This window comes from Tursiops truncatus, chromosome 2, assembly GCF_011762595.2.
Source record: "Tursiops truncatus isolate mTurTru1 chromosome 2, mTurTru1.mat.Y, whole genome shotgun sequence".
NCBI classification, from domain to species: Eukaryota; Metazoa; Chordata; class Mammalia; order Artiodactyla; family Delphinidae; genus Tursiops; species Tursiops truncatus.
In genome coordinates, this window is record NC_047035.1 from 29,371,448 (window position 1) to 29,393,926 (window position 22,479).

General features: G+C 37.4%; 1 protein-coding gene across 6 annotated transcripts in view; it reads right to left on the bottom strand.

The window, feature by feature from the left end:
* Window positions 1-3,194: 3,194 nt before the first annotated feature.
* The window catches only part of RBM25 (RNA binding motif protein 25), a 52,496-nt gene continuing 33,211 nt past the window's right edge, over window positions 3,195-22,479 (bottom strand). For all 6 annotated transcript variants that reach the window (XM_033850938.2, XM_033850935.2, XM_033850936.2 and 3 more), the window contains 10 exons: window positions 21,956-22,242; window positions 19,762-19,984; window positions 19,565-19,654; window positions 16,906-16,979; window positions 15,260-15,410; window positions 11,099-11,423; window positions 10,447-10,721; window positions 10,010-10,108; window positions 8,938-8,985; window positions 3,195-4,870 (listed from right to left, as the gene is read on the bottom strand). In XM_033850938.2, coding sequence (XP_033706829.1) covers window positions 4,778-4,870; window positions 8,938-8,985; window positions 10,010-10,108; window positions 10,447-10,721; window positions 11,099-11,423; window positions 15,260-15,410; window positions 16,906-16,979; window positions 19,565-19,654; window positions 19,762-19,984; window positions 21,956-22,242 — 1,665 coding nt within the window. In that variant the 3' untranslated portion in view covers window positions 3,195-4,777. The remainder of the gene's footprint in view (window positions 4,871-8,937; window positions 8,986-10,009; window positions 10,109-10,446; window positions 10,722-11,098; window positions 11,424-15,259; window positions 15,411-16,905; window positions 16,980-19,564; window positions 19,655-19,761; window positions 19,985-21,955; window positions 22,243-22,479) is intronic.

Genomic DNA, 22,479 nt, shown 5'->3' on the forward strand with positions numbered 1-22,479 from the left:
AAAAACCAGGAAAAATTGTTTAGAACAATTTTTAAATTCACAATACTTTTTGCCTCAACAAAGATTTGCTAAAAATGCTTCCTATGAGGGAATTTTATTAACAAGCACTTTCCTCTGCTCTTAGGTGGCTATTAGCATCTAGACCATATCTATCCAATGTAACTTTCTTTAGTCAAAATAATGTTCTTCAATCTGCAATGTCTACCCAATATTGGAAACCATTAGCTAAATATGGCTATTGAGCACTTGAAATACGAATATTGCAAACAAAAAACGGGATTTTTAAATCCAATTTAGTCACACATCACTTCTGAACACTTGAAATATGGCTAGTGTAACTGAAGAGCTGAGTTTTAAATTTAATTTTAATGAATTAAAAAACTTGACAGCGCAGATCTAGACCATGAATTAGATAGAATCCAATATGCAGGCCTCTAGATATCCTACCTAAGGAACACTAGCAGTGTTGCAGTGAGTAGTTAAGACTATGTGATCTTGGGAATTCCCTGGCGGTCCAGTGGTTAGGACTCCGCGCTTTCACTGCTGAGGGTGCAAGCTAAGATCCGGCATGCCCTGCAGTGCAGCCAAAAAAGAAAGAGACTATGTGATCTCTAAGGTCCCCTCTACATATTACTACCTCTGCTGACAAGCTTCCTACTATCTATCCCTTTCCTCTCAACCTTGAAGTTAGCTCATCAAGTTTGACAGTTCATATAGTACATTGTATATCTATTAGTGATCCTCTCATTATTTTTTTCTCCACCACTAGACTCTCAGCTACTAAAGAGATCTTATTTATGTCTATCACTCCATCTAGCTTAAAACATGAATGGCACATATTAATTGTGCTTCAATGGCAAATGTAAGTCATACACAAAAAGACGAATGGGTTACCTGGCTTAATATTTCAGCTACCACTCTGTGCAAGAGAATCCAAAAGTCATCTATCCAACTAATACATGATGAGGCAGAGTAGGCAGACTTAGAGCGTCATTTAATTCAAACAACATGGCTTGAAAAAAATTTTTACTCATTTTTGTTTATAGAAATTATCTTTTCTTCCTGGGCATTTCAGATTGCCAATCCTAATTTAGCCTTCGTATGAGTCAAGTAATAAAATGAAAGGCAAAGAATCTTTTAAATAAAGATGAAAATTAAGCATTCAAATGCAAATAAACAATATTTCAATAATTTAACATAATCACATTTCGAAAAATCTACCAGTTTATCAAATATTATAAGCTCACCTTGGTCTATAGTATGAATATAATAGTAATAATTCCTGGGTTTAAAATATACACGTGTGAATTTCCCTAGTTTTCTTCCCGACACTTAGATTGCCTATTTCTTTGCCTGTTTGGGATTCCTTCTAATACCTTTCTTTAGCTACTGGTATTCACAAATCAATTTCACCATCTTTTGCTAAGCAAAACAATTTCTCAATTTCATATTAATAGAAGGCTGAAATATGACTTGGAAAAATGTGTTAACCACTTTGACATAAAACCTTTCAGCAGTTTTTGGGTAGAAAGTGGAAACATTCATAGAACTTATTTGAAAGAGCTGGGTAAATAAGCCTCATATACACATTGTATACCTGCTTACATTTATTTGCATTAAATTTTTTTCTTCATATTAAAGGAGAAAAAAATGTTAATAATGTTTAGTACAATTTGACTCTTGAACTCATTGTATTCTCAGTTTGTCCACCATATCTAGTATCCATGCCTGATTAGTACCTGAAACTGCACTCTCCACAAAATAATCATCGGCCTCTACTATTACATATCAGGAAGTGCTATGATAAGATTCAGAGTGAGTAACAACATAAACTTCTCTCAGGAGAAAATGTGCTGGGGCTGGCTGGGAATAAAGCCTAGAATATTGGAGTTGTTCTCAGGCAACCTTTTTGGAAGACTACTTCATGTTCATAAACAAATAATACCTACCTCTTTATTTGCCTCAAAAAACGTTTTTCTCCTTAAAATGAACTTAAAAAGAAAATTAAGCTGCATTAGTGTAATCTATTAGGATAAAATACTAGTACTGAGTAGACACTTTAATCTTCTAATCAAAGCAGTTCTTGGATCACTTAGCACTGGCAACATGTGGTAGCTGGTGAGAAAGGCAAACTCTCAGGCCCACTCTAGCCCTAAGTCTGCATTTTAACAAGATTCCCCCAGGTGATTCAGCTGCATGTTAAAGTTTGAGAAAAACCATTTTCTTCCTGTACACAGATATACACATTTGAAATTATTTTATTTACAGGGTCAAATGAGGAAAAAGCACATTGGTTTCCTCCTAACTGCCACATCAAGAATGGTTGTCAAGACTTTCATCTAATTTTATAACAACCTGAATGGGCAATATGGATTAAACTAAGGTTTCCAAGTTGAAATTAACCTATGGACAAATGGTAAAGACAACCCAGAAAGTTCAAGCAATTTAGTAAAAATTTTCTTATGTGTATTCTTCCTGACACTACAATATGCCAGCTTATACATGTCCAGTTCTTTATATACAAACCTGAAAAATAAGAACTCTGAAAACCTTGAAGTTTAACCTTTGTGGCAAAATCTGACTTGAACTGACATTAAACTATTAATGTAGTAAATGTAGTAGGTCTTTTAACCCACTGACTGTGATCATTCCTGTTTTGCTGCAAAAGTGTTAACGTATAAATTTGGGATCCTGACACAAATCTCACTGGAAGTGTTACGCAGTATATGGTATGTGCCCCCAAGGGTTTCACACAAGGGCCCTTTTAAGGTAAATGTAATTGAAAGAGCAGAAGAGACCCAAGCAAGGAAAATTAAATCTACCTGAATAAACTTCCATGCTAATGCTGGCTAAATAAAAACAACCTAATATGATGCCTTAGAAGCAATAATATGGTAAAAGATAGAGAGGCATAATAAACTGCTTGAACAGGGAGTCACGCTGGGGGTCAATCTGAGAAAAGGCTAGTAAAAGAATTTGTAAATGGTAAGGAGCATGTTTCTAAAATTTTCCCTTCAGAAACCACAATTTAAAATATTATAACACTAAAGGGGGGAATATCTCCACAGATGTCTAGATTAATCGAAAATAAGGCAAACGGCCTCTTTGACCTTTAGTTACTAATACTCAAAAACTGAGTCCGTCAACAATTCAGCCCATATTTTCAAGTTAAGTTTCTAGTATGCACCGCATAATTACAACATGATGCCATTTATTTAACAACACTCTGAAAGAATGAGTCCCCAAGATCAAATATATACATTTTTAATATTTGAAATATTTACATAATGGAACCATGTCATGGTCCAATGTTAAGAACAGTGTTTTCAAATGTCCTCTTAAGATTAAAAAAAATCTAGTAACTCAAGCTCAGTTTATGCTTTTTATGCTTTTTTTTAACACCCCCTCCCCCACCCAATCTTTTTAAAAAATAAATACTCAGACACAGGAATAGCTGCACCTAATTTCTGTTAAGAACTATTTAAAACTTGTTACATTTTCAGGTAATTTTGCTCCCTGGTGAATTTCTGATCTACCATAAAGAAAGCCCCATGTATGTCTCTAAGAACACCATCAGTATGTTTTTAAACTTTGATAAGCAGAGGTAAACAAGGTGTGTGCCTACATATACACACACAAGATAGAAACCCTTTACAAAACAAAAAACTAGTGGTAACTGCTTTAAATGATTTACTTTATCCTCAGAAATAAGATGTAAACTTTGTAAATTGCCATGATAAATTCCTATTGTATTTTGTCAAACATTCCTAGTCTGTAAAATTGCCTAATTTTTTATTTTGCTTATTTTTAAAAAAGATTTTTTTCACTTAAGCTTTTTGAATGAAGCTTTTTTTTTTTTTTAAACAAAGGGGTACAAAATTAAACTAAGGACCAATTAGTGCAAAAAATGCATTAAATAAAGCTCTCCAGAATCTAAGGATCTGCCTCATACCTGAACAATGAAATCAGGGGGGAAAACCACTATGACTCACACTCCCTTAAAAGAGAGGCTGACGCAGCCAGCTTTCAACAGAAAAACCCATTCCGTTCAACAAACTGTTGCTTGCCACAAGAGAATACTATACTCCGGGAGACTAATAACCTAATTATCCCAGATATTTGGGTTGGCACAATACCATGTTTCCTTTACAATTCTAGTCTTCAATTAGGAAATGTTTCAGGGAAACTTCCAAAGCAAATTAGGGAAAAGTAAGACTTTTATACATACATTCACACAAACACATTCATACAGAGATACAGTAGGAATGGATTGTCTGCTACTTTTCGCACTCTAATTTTAAATTCCATGCCATCATGAGGGCCTGCCATTTTTGATGAAGGGGGTAAGGGTAATAGGTATGACTGGTATTCTTTCAATTTAAAATTGTTCATGTTGGTGCCTATACAGTACAGTTCAATATTAAGTGCAATTCTGCAAAAGAATTGGCGAGTCATTTTAATATTTACAAGGAACAAATCAGCAGAACAAAATTATATCAGATAGGCTGTGTACAGTAGCTGCGGCTTATAAAACATACCAGTAATTTGTACCTGGTGAGTATAAAGAGAACCATGGTAGGATTCAGATGTCTTTACAACCAAGGGAGTACACATGGCATTAACAAATTAGAGGACAAAAAAAATTCACATTTTCTACATTAAAAAAAAATTACAGATCTCACAAACGTCTTTGAAGACAAAAAAAAAAAAAAATTAAAGTCCTGTGAAGGGTGGGAAAGAAGAAATCTGAAATGGAACTCTAAATGTAAAAAGAATTTTACTTCACAAGACCAATTTTCTTGGCTTCTGTTTCATATATCAATAATCTCCACATCTTGACTATAAAAACTTCTGCTTCTTCATCAAGTACCTAAAAAAGGAACAAGACAAAAAACAGTCACACACGTAAGAGAAGCAATCATAAGCATCTCCCAACAAGGTAACTGGAATAAAAAAGGCTTTTATCTACCAACAAGCATTTATTTATACATGTCTTGAAAAACTACTTCCTGAGGAAAGCAAATGTTATAAAGAACACAGTAATTTAGACAGAACTGGTTATGTAACTACATAATACTTAATACAGAGTATCTCATTTACCCCTCCCCAAGAACCTCACAATCTTAACATTTATTGAGCACTTATTACATAAGTGACACTGAAATATTAAATGAGAATATATGTGTAGCATTTTAATATAGTATCTGGGATAGAGTAAACAAAGTGAACACTATCATCACGAGGGACACAAGACTATTGAATAAATAAAAGGTTTTTTTCTCCTTGGCAAATCAAGTTATTTTTTCTATCTACGTATGAGTTAGTCGCATCATGTCCTCACCACTGCACTACTCCTGCCCTCATCACCCACACATACGTGGCACTCTACACCAGGGCTGCTGTGCAGTAAACTGGAATAGCATGCTTCCTTCTACAGAAGGCAGCAATGACTGAGTTCCAGGGTACCACCGTCATAACGGCATCTGGCCTAATGCTGCCAAGACTCTGGAGAAGCAGGCCAGGTTAGGAGTTAAGCAAACCACATCTCTAGCCAGACTACTTGGATTCAAATAGCTCTTCTACCTCTTATTAGTTACGTATTCTTGGTTGGGTTACTTAATCACAATCAGCCTCAGTTCTCTCATCTGTAAGACAGAGGTTATAGTAGCTATGTCATACTGCTTCTACTGTGGGAATTAAAAGAGTTGATATGTACCAAGTGCTTTGAAGAGTGCTTATTATTACAATCAGTAAGTACCTAAAACAAGCCAGAAATGGATTTTCCTGAGAAATTTCCTTACATTTCTCAGTGATGACAAATAAAGAACTTAAATAAGACATCTATGAGCCAGACTTAACCCATAGTTTAAAAAAAACTGCTGTGGGAATTCCCTCGTGGTCCAGTGGTTAGGACTCCACGTTCTCACTGCCAAGGGCGCAGATTCAATCCCTGGTCAGGGAACTAAGATCCCACAGCCAAAAAAAAATGAACTACGCTGCAACACTAATTAATGAGGAATTGAACCCAGGTACAAAAATGCAACCAAAGTTCATTAACTTACATAAAATGAGGAAAGGTACAGTTTGAAAAAGATTTCTAATAAGAGCAAAATACTACTTGAGCTAAAATTTCCATCTCATTTATTCAAGAAATATTTAGAGGGTCCATGAGCTATTACCAGAACTGGCTGACAACACCAACTCAATTGGTTTCCTCCCACTCTGATCAACAATGAGCCAGAAAAAATAATCAAAAACAATATAAGCGAATAAGCAGTAGAGTTTAATTATACTCTAAATATCAAACTATTTCAACAGATCAAACGGATTAATAGTGACACATGACATCTTCACCAACAGTGATTATACCTCTGCCAAGGCCACAAACCAGAACACTGATTTTTTTTTTTTTTTTTTTGCGGTACATGGGCCTCTCACTGCTGTGGCCTCTCCCGTTGCGGAGCACAAGGCTCTGGACGCGTAGGCTCAGCGGCCATGGCTCACGGGCCCAGCCGCTCTGCGGCATGTGGGATCTTCCCAGACCGGGGCACGAACCCGTGTCCCCTGCATCGGCAGGCGGACTCTCAACCACTGCACCACCAGGGAAGCCCCTGATTTTTTTTTTGGCCGCATGACTTGTGGGATCTCAGTCCCCCCACCAGGTATTCAACCTGGGCCCTTGGCAATGAAAGTGTAGAGTCCTAACCACTGGACTGCCAGGAATTCCCTGATTTTTTTTTTTTAATTCCTTAACTCAGTCCTAACTACAAAACCCTCTCTTCACTCAAGGATAACTTTGTGAAGAGGCTGGAAGGTCAAGGAAGTTCAGATTGTATCCCTAAGGACTGGGATCTATTCACATTTCTCCTTTCATCTGAGGCTCAGAATTATGGCATCAAACTTTTCACAAACGTTCTTTCAGGAATTTTAGACAACAGATGCATTAGGCTAGCTAGGCAGCAGAAAACTAATGTTATCTGGCTTCAGACATCACATAGTGTTTGGACACATAACATCTTGACCTTAGAGCTCCTTTTAGTTAGGCACCCTCCTATGGCACTCCCTGACAACTTTAATTGCAGCTCAAAATGAAAGTTTCCCTGGTCACCTATCATCTCACATCATGCTTGACGTTTCTTCTTCCTCTCTGACTCTTCTTCCTGTTGCTACTTTCCCACTCTGCCCTTTAGACCCTATTCCACTTTATGCTATCCCAACTTCTTTAATTAGACTTTTCATCTCCTTACCTTAATTGAAAATGTGGTACGTCCCCTAAAGACCCTGACACCCCTGTGGCCTTCTGAGAAAGCTCCTCACTTTCAAAGCTTTAGTCTCCACAAGAGAGGGGAAGCTGCTGGATCTTCATTGTTTCTCTCCTAGTAAACAATATCTCCACTGATGTTCGCGAGATCTCATTACACCACCAGTTCACTCCAACAGCAGCTGTCTAGCAAATATCTAATCTTTCATCCACATTAAATGAGTGCTCTGGCAGCTGGTTCTTGTATTTCTCTCCAATCCCAGTCCCAACACACAGTAATTTCTATTTCTGTGTGTTATAACCCAGCTTAAAGTTCATTGATATTCTAAACAATGACATCAACTCTGCCCCAGAAACTCCCATGGCCATACTTTGCACCTTGCCATCATCTGGATTAATTTACCAATTGTATTCTTAAACATTCTACTCTCTAACTAAACCTCTCTTTCCAGTTATTTCATTCCAACACATCTCCCACAGCTTCACTGGAACCACCAATCTTTGATTCATTCAGACCACCAACTCTGTTCTGATATTATTTCCTTTTCTTCCTAGACTGGAGTTCACAGTCCATTCTATCACTCTCTCACCTTTACCATCAATTCTCTTCCTTTCTTTTCTCACAAAATCAATGCAACCACAACCACTAACTCTAATACCCAAATTAAGTGCAATTTGGGATTTGATGTTTAACTACTGCCAACCCAACAGACACCTGCCCAAGTGACAAAAGAGTAATACAATCTTCAAGTCTCAGTTTACATGGTAATTCCTGTGATGGTTTCCCTAACTTCCGTCAACACCTAACTACTCATCTCCTCTGCCCCCATGATCATTTCTATATATCCCCATTATACTAAGGATATTACAGTATCAATATTGGTACACTTGTTTCCCTACTGGTTCTTTAAGGGCAGATATTCCACCTTTCTGTGCTTCTAGCACATTGCTCTACCCAGTAAACACTTCATGAATGGTCTCTAAGTTTATGAATAGATTCAGAATTTATATTTATACACACAAACACCAAAAACAGGGGAGGGGAGAGAATGATAAAAAAAAACCTAACTCGGGCTTCCCTGGTGGCGCAGTGGTTGAGAGTCTGCCTGCCGATGCAGGGGACACGGGTTCGTGCCCTGGTCCAGGAAGATCCCACATGCCGCGGAAGCGGCTGGGCCCGTGAGCCATGGCCGCTGAGCCTGTGAGTCTGGAGCCTGTGCTCCGCAACGGGAGAGGCCACAACAGTGAGAGGCCCGCGTACCACAAAGGAAAAAGAAAAACAAAAAAACCCTAACTCTACTGTTGTCTAATAATATCTTACTATGAACGCCTTTAACCTCTTAATGCATGTTCAAATTTTAATTCAGGCCCATAAAGATTCTGGAACCAACACAAGGAGAAATTCAATCAAATTCAGAGAAGTTAGTTTGTTCACACTGATATTAATTTAAATTTTTTTTTCACATCTTTATTGGAGTATAAATGCTTTACAATGTTGTGTTAGTTTCTGCTGTACAACAAAGTGAATCAGCTATATGTATACATATATCCCCATACCCCCTCCCTCTTGTACCTCCCTCCCACCCTCCGTATCCCATCCCTCTAGGTCGTCACAACGCACTGAGCTGATCTCCCTGTGTAATTAAAATATTAACAACAGTAAATTTCTAACTTACCATGGCAACATCATCTAAAATGCTCTGAGGTGAACTATGAGCCATAACCTAAGAGAAAAAAAATAACTGTCACTTTGAAAATAAATAAAACATTAGCAATACAGTAAAAAAAAAAAAATTTTAAGGTGCCCTCAAACTAGTATGAGAATTTCTTGTGACTTTAGAACCTTTCTATAAATTTCTTAATTCCCAGAATCTCCCTCTTTTCAATAAAAGTCTGACACTAAAACCTGGGATCTTAATCATCACATTATTTGTCTTCTAATTCAAATCCAGACTTATAAGTGTTTATGCTACAGTAATGACAAGTGGAAAGGGTCACTTAAATTAGCTATGCCTAATGTTAAAAGAGCAGTACTGGTAGAAAAATACCATTTCCTTAAAACGCAATTAGCTATTCCTTTATAGAAATACTTTGCCTTCAGGGGACAATGAAAGGATGTGGTATACCTTGGTGGTTAAGAGCATGAGTTCTACAGGCTACTTATCATGTAACCATGGTCAAGACACGATCTCTCCCTAAGCCTCAATTTCTTCATGTATTGAATGGGGATACTGTTAGTAACCTGCACTTCCTAAGGTTGTTGGGAGGTTTGAAGAAGATGAAGTCTTGTAAAATGCTTAACACCGTACCTCCCGGGAAAGAAGCCTGGCACACAGTAATCAGTCAGTTAACACCACTATTATGCTATGAAGGGCACTATACTTTCTTTTCCAAAGGATGGATGACTGAAAAAGAATTGAGACAAGCTATTGGCTGTCTCCACAAAACCTCAACTGTACTTCAGCAACATTCTAACCATTAAGACAAGAAGGGGGTGGCAAAGCATTCTCAGGGGCAGGGAGAGAGCAAAATTGGCAGCAGCCAGCTATTCTGTCCTCTCTGACCCTCTGAAATGAAAGCATGCAGCGTGGGGTCTGAAATAGTATAGAGGGGTTCACTTAAGTAGCCATGACTCTTGTAATTAAAACTAAATTATCACTGACTTGGCCCTGTAAAAATTTTCAATTTAGAAAGTCTCTAACATTTTGAAGTATATAACAAACGTTGGCGAAAGAGTAAAAGACTAACCTTAGAACAAACAAAATCAACTAATGTAGCTTCTTCTTCACCTATGTATTCTATGATTTTTTTATTAATCCATGGTCTAATTCGTCGTTCCATCAATATCTATAAAATAAAGCATGGTTACTAAATTGAAGAGCTTTTTATTACATTTACTTAAAAAACCTATATAACTTCATAATTTTTCTTAAGGCTAAAATACAGTATGATCATTAACAAGTTGACTTAACACAGATAAGTATCGAGACGAAATTATTTGCTTCTAATTTATGAAGACCTCAGGTACCAAAAGAATTTCTACAATAATCTATTATTATTGACCATGTCAAGATTCTAGCCACCTTATCACCCCTATTTGTCATAAACGGAATGAACTGAGTTTGTGTGCTATAGTCAAAACCAAAAACTTGCAATAAAATAATGAAATACAATTTGCTACTCACAGAATCCACAATAGACCAATCCAGGGGATAAGCAAAGAGCTCAGGTTTGGCTGTAGGGATTTTTTCAATGAGACTCTTAATGTGTTTGCGCTTTTCTTCAGTGTTCACAGTGCCTTTGGCAGCATTTTTATCATCTTCACCATAATCCAAGGGAACCAGTTTCCTTTTTCGGGGTACATCATCACTGTCTTCATCCTCAAATTTGTTAAAGACACTATCTACAGGGAGTTTCTTTCTCTTCACAGAATTAGGCTGACCAGGACTATTGGAAGCACCTATAGTAAAAACACTGTATTAGCACAATGACTTAATTCTCAAATGTTACATTTTACAACCCACCATGCCTAAAAAGCACTGTAAATATACCTCCACAAACCTCAGAGAAAGATGCCAGCTATAAAAAATAACTCACTAATCACAAGCGCTAGAAAATTTAACTTTTCACTTCTCAGAACGCAGGGCAGCTGCAGATACAGGAGCACTAGCAGAACTATGAAAACAATCATGAGCTAGAAAGGCATTTTTTTTTAAGTAGTTTTCTAACTACCTACCAAGCAGTACATATTTATTTTTCCCTTAAGGCAAAATTTATGTAGTTGTGGCGGGTAGAGGGGGAAAGGAGGGAAAAAGGAGGAACGAAATGCAAACATACCCAGTTTAAGACTCAGTCCTATTTTTGGCCTATGCTCCTCAGGTTGTTGTTGATCTGGTGAATTTTCATGAGGAATAATAATACCACAGGGAGACTCATCTCCAGGAGTGTTGGGAGTTGCATTGCCACTGGCAGAGGAAACAGATGGGGCAGAACTGATGGGCCTCAGAGTTGGTTTGAGACAGGGCTTTTGCTCTGGCTCTTCTTCCTCCTCCATGGGTTCCTCTCGTTTTTCTTCTTTTTCTTGCTTTTCTTCTTCCTCTTCCTCTGATTCTGGTTCTTGCTTTATTTGTGGTTGTCTGCGCCTCTCAGCCTCTTGTTCCATCTAAAACCAGAAAATAACCTGGTCAACTGAAACAGACCCCAACTATCTTCAATTCAACCAGCTCTATGTTTTATCTTTCACAAAATCTCTATTTTTCTTCTTCCTTAGGAATAACAAAACACTGCCTCCTTCTATAATCAGAACTAAATCTATAGATATATTAGGTACTCTGCAAAATGTTTTTTTAGTATTTCACATATATTACCATTCTTCAGTGGCCTGTATACACTCTACAGAGATAACAAAGGTAATTGCTAATAGTTGGCTAATTCAAAATGAAAAACTATGTTTTTATATCGTTATTAAAGAAATTATAATCAGAAATTTTATTTTATTGGGTTGGCCAAAAGGTTCGTTCGGTTTTTTTGGCTCTAGTAGCACTTAGTTGTCTTTAACTTCATTCGAAACAATTTTGTTAGACTGTGTGTGACAGCTGTCATATCAGCGTGCATTTAAAAAACAGACATCAAAATTGGTGAATTTTTGTGTAGCCATTTTAATATTGAAGATGGAAGAAAAACCCAACATTTTTGGCATATTACTCTTTATTATTTCAAGAAAGGTAAAACGCAACCGAAATGCAAAAAAAGATTTGTGCCGTGTATGGAGAAGGTGCTGTGACTGACTGAACATGTCAAAAGTGGTCAGCAAAGTTTCATGCTGGAGATTTCTCGCTGGACGATGCTCCATGGTTGGGTAGACCAGTTCAAGCTGATAGCAATCAAATCGAGACATTGAGAACAATCAACGTTATACCATGCAGGAGATAGCCAACATACTCAAAATATCCCAATCAAGTGCTGAAAATCATTTGCACCAGCTTGGTTATGTGAATCGCTTTGATGTTTGGGTTCCACGTAAGTTAAGAAAAAAAACTTAACCGTATTTCTGCATGCGATTCTCTCATTAAACGTAATGACAATGTTCCGTTTCTAAAACATATTGTGATGGGTGATGAAAAGTGGATACTGTACAATAATGTGGAATGAAAGAGATGGTGGGGCAAGCAAAATAAACGACCACCAACCACACCAAAGGCCAGTCTTCATCCAAAGAAGGTGATGTTGTATATATCGTGGGGTTGGGAGCCTTCTATTATATTGAGTCCCTTCCAGAAAATCAAACGATTAATTCCAACAAGTACTGATCCCAATTCGACAAACTGAAAGCAGCACTCGACGAAAAGAGTCCAGAATTAGTCAACAGAAAATGCATAATCTTCCATCAGGATAACGCAAGACTGCATGTTCCTTTGATGACCAGGCAAAAACCGTTACAGCTTGGCTGGGATGTTCTGATTCATTCCCCGTATTCACCAGATATTGCACCTTCGGATTTCCATTTATTTCGGTCTTTACAAAATTCTCTTAATGGAAAAAATTTCAATTCCCTGGAAGACTGTAAAAGGCACCTGGAACAGTTCTTTGCTCAAAAAGATAAAAAGTTTCGGGAAGATGGAATTATGAAGTTGCCTGAAAAATGGCAGAAGGTAGGTCGAACAAAAGGGTGAATACGTTGTTCAGTAAAGTTCTTGGTGAAAATGAAAAATGTGTCTTTTACTTTACTTAAAAACCAAAGGCACTTTTTGGCCAACCCAATAGAACCCAATAGTATACACAATACACAAGAGGCAACTCAAATCCTCAGCCTGGTCATAGATAATCATTTTTTATTTCTTGGTAATGGCTGAAGGTGGTAGTCACTTCTGTATTCACAAACAGGAAAAGGAAGAAGTGGCGGGAGGGAGAATTCTGAAGTCAAACTCCTAAACCAAAATGAACACTCCCCCTGAAATTACAAAATATAATAAAAAATAAACATCATAAGAGCATTATAAACTGGGATGAATACATCAGCAAGTTTTCTGAGCATGAAACAAACACAGGAAAAACAAAAGTAAAAGTACGTATCCTGAACTACACAAAAATTTAAAATCTGTGCCTAACACCATTTATCAACTCACAAAGGAAGTACAATGACCATTAAACCATCTGCAAGGCATTCAAACCCACTGGTAATCAGAGAATTAAAACATAGTAATATTGGGCTTCCCTGGTGGCGCAGTGGTTGAGAAGTTCACCTGCCGATGCAGGGGACACAGGTTCGTGCCCCGCTCTGGGAAGATCCCACATGCCGCGGAGCGGCTGGGCCCGTGAGCCATGGCCACCGAGCCTGCGCGTCCGGAGCCTGTGCTCCGCAACGGGAGAGGCCACAACAGTGAGAGGCCCGCGTAACGCAAAAAAAAAAAAAAAAGAAAAAAAGAAAAAAAACCAAAGTAATATTCCCCAACCTAAATGTTATAATGGCAAGGATTTAAAACACTGACAATACTACCATGATGATGAAAAAAAAGACACCTGGACTATAAACTGGAGAAATTCTTGGTGGAAGATTATACCTGAAGTAAAAGCACATTAGAAAACAAAACAGACTCATACAGAGAACAAGTTGGTGGTCACCAGAGGGGAGCAGGGTGGGGGGTAGGGCAAAAACGTGAAGGGGATTAAGAGGTACAAACTTCCAGGCTTCCCTGGTTGCGCAGTGGTTGATAATCTGCCTGCTAATGCAGGGGACACGGGTTCGAGCCCTCGTCTGGGAGGATCCCACATGCCGCGGAGCAACTAAGCCCGTGAGCCACAACTACTGAGCCTACGCGTCTGGAGCCTGTGCTCCGCAACAAGAGAGGCCGCGATAATGAGAGGCCCGCACACCGCGATGAAGAGTGGCCCCTGCTTGCCACAACTAGAGAAAACCCTCGCACAGAAACGAAGACCCAACACAGCAAAAATAAATAAATAAATTACTAAAACTCCTACCCCCAACATCTTTAAAAAAAAAAAAAAGAGGTACCAACTTCCAGTTATAAAATAACTCATGGGGAATGTAACATACAGCATAGGGAATATAGTCAATATTGTTTTAATAACTTGGTATGGTGACAGATGGTTACTAGACTTATCATGGTGATCAATTCATAATGTATACACATGTCAAATCACTGTTGTACACTTGAAACTAATATAATACTGTATGTCAACTATACTTGAGTAAAAATCTAAAAATGAAAAGCACATTAGAAAAAAAGTGCACGTAACAACATTCCCACTTATAAAACTTATGTGTGAAGGGGGTTATAAGAATCAGCCAGTTTTTAATTTCTTCATTACTGTGTTCTATGTTGTCTGAACTTTCTATTTACTTATGTAAGTACTTAACAGAAAAAAATAACACTATTTTATTTTGAAGAATAAAAGGGACATGTAAGAAGACATGGTTCCTGTTAATAGCATATAACAGATTTTTTAAAGTTGATATGAAGAATTTATAGTATTAAGATCTGTGATACACTAAGAACTAAAAACTTTTCTAACATGACACTATTCTTAAAAGCAAGAATGGGTATGCCATGTCCTATGACAGTCTTTTTCATTTTTAAATGACAAGCTGTTCATGAAAACATCTTTATTTTGGAAATAAAATATTTAGGGCGATAATGAGAGAATTCAAACTACAAAAGTCATTAAGTGTCAGAGCACATGTAAGAAGGACAGTTTCTAGCAAAGTTACATTAAAAGACATTCACTTAATAAGTAATACTTCACAGAAATAAAGGAGTAAGACATATAGAAGATGTTGAACATAAAGCTGTAAATCAACTAATATTGATGACTTACATAATAAAATAAAGAAAAAAATACTAATATCCTCCCCCCAAAATAGCAAGATGCATGGAGTGTAAACATTTCCCTTATAAACTAAACTATATCATAGTTGGCTGGCTTAAGATGACATGATAGCCTTAAAAGAATATTGTTATGGATGTCATAGTATCTTACCCTCTGGAGCTCTGCATCTGGATCCGGGTGCCCTTCTGCCAAAAGGCGCTGCCTGATTTCCTCTAGCTCTTCCTTCTCTCTCTTCCTATCCCGTTCATCTGCTTCCATTTCCTTTTCCCTATCACGCAACCTTTTCTGAAGAGCGCTTCCTCTGCAAAAGTAAATAACAGGCCTTATTTAATACTCAGGTCTAAACTACTACACATAATGTCTCCAAAAGCAAGTTCTTTCCATACTAACAGCTGCATGCTAAGAGACTGAAGACTGTCTTAATGCTCTATATCTGTAGAACACCCAAGACAGTGTACTCTCTGCATGTTAATGTTTACTAAGTCAGCACTGTCTTGTCACGTTATCACCATGCCTCATTAAGTCACTCTAAATGAGTATCTACAAGTAAAAAAGTAGCTTTCAGAGGGAAGAATGCTCTCATTTTATACCTATTCCACAGGGAAACTAACAAGTAATCTGTGTTGTCTTGGAGGCCAAGTTGTGAAAAATTAATACAAGGAGTAGTAATATCCCAAATATTAGTTTTGTACCTTTAATTTAAATCAACTCCTTTCCTTGTGGGGGAAAAAAAAAAATTAACAGAAGCAGCAGGGCATAATCAAGAGAAAGCAGAGGTTCTATTTAGCACTTTATTATATCTCAGAATGTTGAAATAATGTACTGCTAATCTATGATTCAATAATTTTACTTTGCATTTTCTACAAAGTCAAATCCTTGGCATTCATTCAATTTAAAGTGTTAATCCAATGTTTTGATTATTTCAGCTACAGTGTATTAAATTATATATATTAAATGCATTCACTACATGACTGTATCATGCCAGGCACATGAGAAAAAAATCAAAATATTCTTCATAACCTTAGGGAAATTATAGTTTGGAGTGGAGGGAGCAGAACAAAGCAAACAATTTTACCAAAGTGCCATAAATGTTAGAAGAATGAGAACAGTTTAGAAATGCCACGGGAACAGATATCAGGAAATGCAGGCTTCACAACTCTCACTTCATAATAGTATAGCAATTGGGTGAAGGAGGGCGGGAGGGTGTTCAGATTACTATGTAGCACTCTAGAAATTCTTGAAGACAAAAATTTCTAGGCCACCTTAGATAGTCATAAAGGCAAGTTATAATTTGCTATAAAAACTGAAGTTCTTTAAAACACATGAGGGACTTTCCTGGTGGTCCAGAGGGTAAGACTCCGCACTCCCAATGCAGGGGGCCAGGGTTCAATCCCTGGTTGGGGAACTAGATCCCGCATGCATGCAGCAACTAAGAGCCTGCATGCCGCAACTAAAGATTCTGCATGCCAAAACTAAGACCCAGTGCAGTCAAAATAAATAAACAAACACACATTTTAATAAATAAATAAATAAAAAATAAAACACAGGAAGAAAAGTTAATTTGTCACAATACTATTATGAACCTTCCTCCAAAGAAGGTGCATAGAATTGTCAATTCTTTTATAACAGGCCCGGACCCCCGGAAAACAGCATTATCAACTATGGGGATAATTACAAGATGAATTCAAAGATTTCTTTCTTACTCCACTGAGTGAACTTGCACTCTCTTGTAGACAAGAGAAAATACAGCTAATAAAAAGCTGACAGTATGAGTTCATAAAGCAAGGCTTCTTTACCTGTAATATTTGGGATCATCTCTATCATCATCATAATCTTCTAAGAATTCTTTTAGTCGTTTAGCTTCTTTTGCCTTTGAGGAAATGAAGGACAAAGTGTGCAAAATTAACATAAAATTAATTTAGATTACCCCCTCGCCCTTTCTTGGGAATAGATTTTTCTTATCCATACCACTTGAACTTTTTCATTCTCATAAACTTATATATTAAATGTAAGTAACATTAGATTTTTAGAATCTTTTACTCTTAAAAGCAAGTCAGATTTAGGGCTTATCCATGAAATGAAAGCCACATATACTGATGGTATGCTACAATAAATTTTCTCTATGAAGATACACTTCAAAGTACAGTAATTTTTTTCTAATGAAACCTAAGCACACCAAGAAAGAAAACTGAAAGTTATCTTATTGAATCTGTTAACCGGACAAAAATATTTTATGTTTTGTTTATAGGTAGATGATGATACAAGTAGTTTTTATGAATTGCAGGATTAAAAATTTAAATCACGTTTATGCATCAATCGAAAGGTAATGCCTGCCTAACTTTGAGTAAACAAACCATGAAAGTACATGAATCTCTTATTCCTATTTTTGGAATTTTAAATACAACAACTATTATATTTCACAGAAATTATATCTAATTATATGTAATATACAGACATAAAAAATACTTTAAAGTATTTATAATCTACATCTCTATCTACTATACCAACAATATTATATACAAAGCAGATGTAGGTTTATGACTACAGTAAAATATTAACACATTTCATCCAGTTCAAACGTTACACCTTTCTAAAGACTTCCCCAATATAACCATCTATTCATGACCAACTCCTTCCCCCAGACAAAATTAATCACTTTCTCTGTACTCCACTCCCAAAATACTGTGAACACACCATTATCATACCTTAAACACTCACACACACAATACAGCAACCAGTTCATCTCTCTGACAATACCACCCAATTGTTTAAGAGTTTGAAGCATTAGTTATTCTTGTACACCCAGTACCTAGCACAAAATCTGTCAAATGCATTCAAGTAGATTGTCAGGTAGCGATGACAATATTTACAAATATCTAAATAAAACACAGGGGACTTCCCTGGTGGGGCAGTGGTTAAGAAGAACCTGCCTGCCAATACAGGGCACACAGGTTCAAACCCTGGTCTGGGAAGATCCCACATGCCACGGAGCAACTAAGCCCGTGCGCCACAATTACTGAGCCTGCGCTCTAGAGCCCATGAGCCGCAACTACCGAGTCCACATGCCGCAACTACTGAAGCCCATGTGCCTAGAGCCCGTGCTCTGCAACAAGAGAAGCCACCCCAATGAGAAGCCTGCGCACCACGGCGAAGAGTAGTCCCCACTCGACAAACTAGAGAAAGCCCGCATGCAGCAACGAAAACAAATGCAGCCAAATAAATAAATAAATACACACACACACACACACACACACACACACACACACACACACACACACAGAGGAAGGCCCATAATGTACGTACTAAAGTATTAACATAAGTCACCTTTCATGAGGTGACTTTCTACACTATACACTTCTGCTACTTGAACATTTTTTAATGAGCAAGTAACTGCTTTTCTAACTGCTGGATATTTTTTAAAGCTCCCAAGCAAAAGATAACTAATAGGAAATTTTTCTCTAGAAAAACAGGTTTCAGATTTGCTTGCAGGAAGCAGAATCACTTCTTCAAATAATTTTATGTCTCTTACTATATTATTCTCTATTTTCTAACCTACGGTTTAAGAAGAAATTCTAGAATGGGAGCTACAATCCAGGGAAATCAAATTATTTTAAATAACTGTAGGACCTTAGAAGACCTACCATCCGGAAAACTATACTATCTAGTTGCTGCATGCACTCTTTTGGTTACTTACAAAAATTTCCTCTATGTCTCATGTTCAAAAGCTATTTGAAGAAGATTCCTAACTTCAGTAATGTTTTTGGAAGAATAATCTCCAAACTGGAGATAAAGAAATCTTCATGAACTTCTGGCAATGATAGAACATATGGAACATAATACTGAAGCAAGTACTATGATAAAATAAATTATCTTTTTGTCATTTTACTTAGGTAACAACCTTGGCCAATTGCTTTCACTGTTACAGTCTATCAAACAGTGTAAATGAAAAAAAAACAACATTCATTTTTATGATTATCATGGAGTTAAAAGGAAGGATAATGTAGCAACATAAGGAAAAACAATAATTTATAAGCACTATATACTGAAGTCAATAATTTTGATTTCTAAAAACAGGTCTTCTCATGAGACTATTTCCTTCATCCAAATGTACTAGACTAATACAGAATATCAAAGCCTCTTAAAAGCCTCTTGAAATTCAAAAATACCGCAGATTCTTAATCAAAGAAAGGTCTATAAATTCTCATTTTATACTATGACAGATTTACTTTGACAGTATGCCAAATGGTAATTTAGTTTATAGGGAGCAAAAACGTGAAAAATAGGAGGGAAAAACATTTTGGTGTACTGAAATTGTCCCAAAGCTACTTGAAATATATAAAAATTATCTATACTGGGAGCTCATACTTTTTAACTATGAAGTCACTTCTACTTAACAATAAAGATTTGATCTGATTTTTATCTGAAAAATCACTTATTTTTAACCAAGAAAATTACCATTTCTCTTCTTCTTTCTTCTTCTCTTTCAGCCTCTTTCTCATACTCCCGGGTTTTCTTTCGTTCTCTGATTTCCCAATTCTTAAGGCGCTAAAAAAAAATTGTCAAAGCTTAAAAATGTATACAAAGGGTTCTAAAATTTTTGACTAACCTACTAAGTACCAAGATTTAAGAATAAAAGCTTTCCCTCAATTTACCTCTTGATAAGCAGCCTCTTTCTCTCGGAGCTTTCTTTCAAGTTTTCTTCGTTCATATGCATCTTCCTCATCCTCTTCTCTGTCCCGCTTCTTGTCTTTTTCTCTCTCGCGCTCCCGTTCCCTTTCTCGCTCTCTCTCTCGCTCTCGTTCTCTTTCTCGTTCCCGTTCTCTCTCTCTCTCTCTTTCCCTCTCCCGTTCCCTTTCACGATCTCTGCTCTTTTCTCTACATAAACAAAAGATTTAAAAAATCGGTCAGTCTTTGTGTTTTCGTTTAAACCCAAGAGAAAGTCGGACAACATATATTATGAAATAATATATAAACTCACTAGCCAGAATTTAGCATTTGGTTTCTGCAGAATTGTAAACTCCTCTTTACAAGTCAGAAAGATGTAGAATATAATCCTGGCCCCAAATTCTGAACTGCTTTCTAAACTCAATGTTAATGCTTATCAGCATCTCAGAAAACAAACAAAAAAACCTAGATATGAGAAATACTAAGGGCCAACGAACATGTTACAAGATAGTCTACTTCACTAGTAATCAAGGAATACAGATATTGGCAAAGGTGAGAAGCAAAGAGCATTCTGGCATGTTGCATGGGTAAACTAGAACTACAGCTGACTCTTGAACAACATGAGTTTGCATTGTGCAGGTCCACTTATACAGAGTTTTCTCAATAGTAAATACTACAGTACTACACAATCTGAGGTAGGTCAAATCCACAATTGGTTGAATCCATGGACGAAGAACTGCAGATATGGAAAACCGTGTATACAGAGGGCCAACTATAAGTTATACTCGAATTTTTGCCTGCACAGAGGGTCGGCACCCCAACCCCAGCATTGTTCAAGGGTCAACTGTACATCTATCAGTAATAAAAAGTTCTCAAGTATTTAATTCAGAGTGATAAAACCAAACTGCAGATTTGTGATACCATGGATATAATTATACAAATTTATGTATATATATGATATGAAACAGTACACCGTAGTAAAAGTATAAAACCACTCATTTTAATACATGTCAAATTCTCAATAGTGGTTATTCAAGAGAATAATGGTTATTCCAGTGGAAGAAGGAAGGGGAGGATTTTAATGCCCACTAAAGATAATAAGAGTCCTGAATTCCAGTTCCAGCAACCGGTGGACCTCCCTTCAGCTATAATCAGGTAGAATAATATCTCAACCCAGTAATGTATATTTGAAAACTAGCTTGGGAAAAAAAAAAGGTGGGATTTCCTCTCTTCCCTCCGTCTACTGGCTTCCTTCTACTTATGCCCTTCTCCACTTCCTTTGTTCACTTTTGCTCTACCTCATTCCTAAAGAATTTGAGATATGTCATATGAATTCAGTATAATTATGAAAAAATTTACATAAAACCAAACCAAACCAAAGTGAAATAAATTACTAGAAGCCATAAAGAAACAGTAAACTTAGAGCCTGAGAGGTTAAGTTGTGGCCACGCAGTGGGCTATAGGACCAAACAGACACCAGGAGCTAAAAGCAGTGGTACTAGAGCCGATTTCCCATTAGAGGGGACCTCAATCAAACAGTGACTAGAGAAAATGCCCACTGACCAAGTGAGAGAACAAGGAATCATGTCTATTCAAAACACTGGGTGGACGGCTGGTGTGTGCTGGTTCTGTATAAAAACTGGCTTCAGACCGAAACTAACACTGAAGTTGAAAATTGTTAATTTAACCAATATATTTTTCTTTTTTTTTAGTTTATTTACTTTTGGCTGTGTTGGGTCTTCGTTGCTGTGTGCAGGCTTTCTCTAGTTGCGGTGAGTGGGGGCTACTCTTCATTGCGGTGCGCGGGCTTCTCATTGCGGTGGCTTCTCTTATTGCGGAGCACGGGCTCTAGGCACGCGGGCTTCAGCAGTTGTGGCTCACGGGCTCTAGAGTGCAGGCTCAGTAGTTGTGGCACACAGGCTTAGTTGCTCCGCGGCATGTGGGATCTTCCCGGACCAGGGATCGAACCTGTGTCCCCTGCACTGGGAGGCAGATTCTTATACACTGCACCACCAGGGAAGCCCTTAACCAATATTTTACATGTGTGTGAGACAGCAAGCCAGGTATGCTTTGTGTCTCAGGAAGTTCTATCACTACATCCATGCAAATGGCCCAAGAAGAGTACTAACCTGCAGTTCTATTAAAGCTATCAAGCATACAGTAACTTCCATAAAGCCTTACCTTGATCGACTGCGATCCTTATTCCGATCTGAACTCCTTTCTCGATCACGGTCCCGATCTCTCTCTCGATCCCGATCTCGATCTCTCTCTTTTGTCCGGTCACGATCCCTATCCCGTTCTCGTTCCCGCTCCCGTTCCTTCTCCTTTTCTCGTTCACGTTCTCTTTCCCTTTCTCGTTCCCGTTCTCGCCTTTCTCGTTCCCTTTCACGCTCCCTCTCTCTTTCTCTCCGTTCTTTCTCAATTTCCTGTCTTTCTTTTTCCTTTTTGCCTTTCTCTTCTTCCAGTTTCTAGAAACCAATAAAAGTACTTTTAGAGTTAACTCTATAGCTCCAGTATTGAGACTTTTCCCGGCGCAAAGCCCAATATTGGGAACGACAAAAAAAAAAAAAAAAAAAAAAAAAAAAAACAACAAACCCAAACCACTGGTACTTCAATATTAAATACTTGTGGTTTTACTTAACAAATAAAACTGAAGCAATCACAAGCCTAGATAGATTTCGTGCAAAACCATACACTCTAAACAG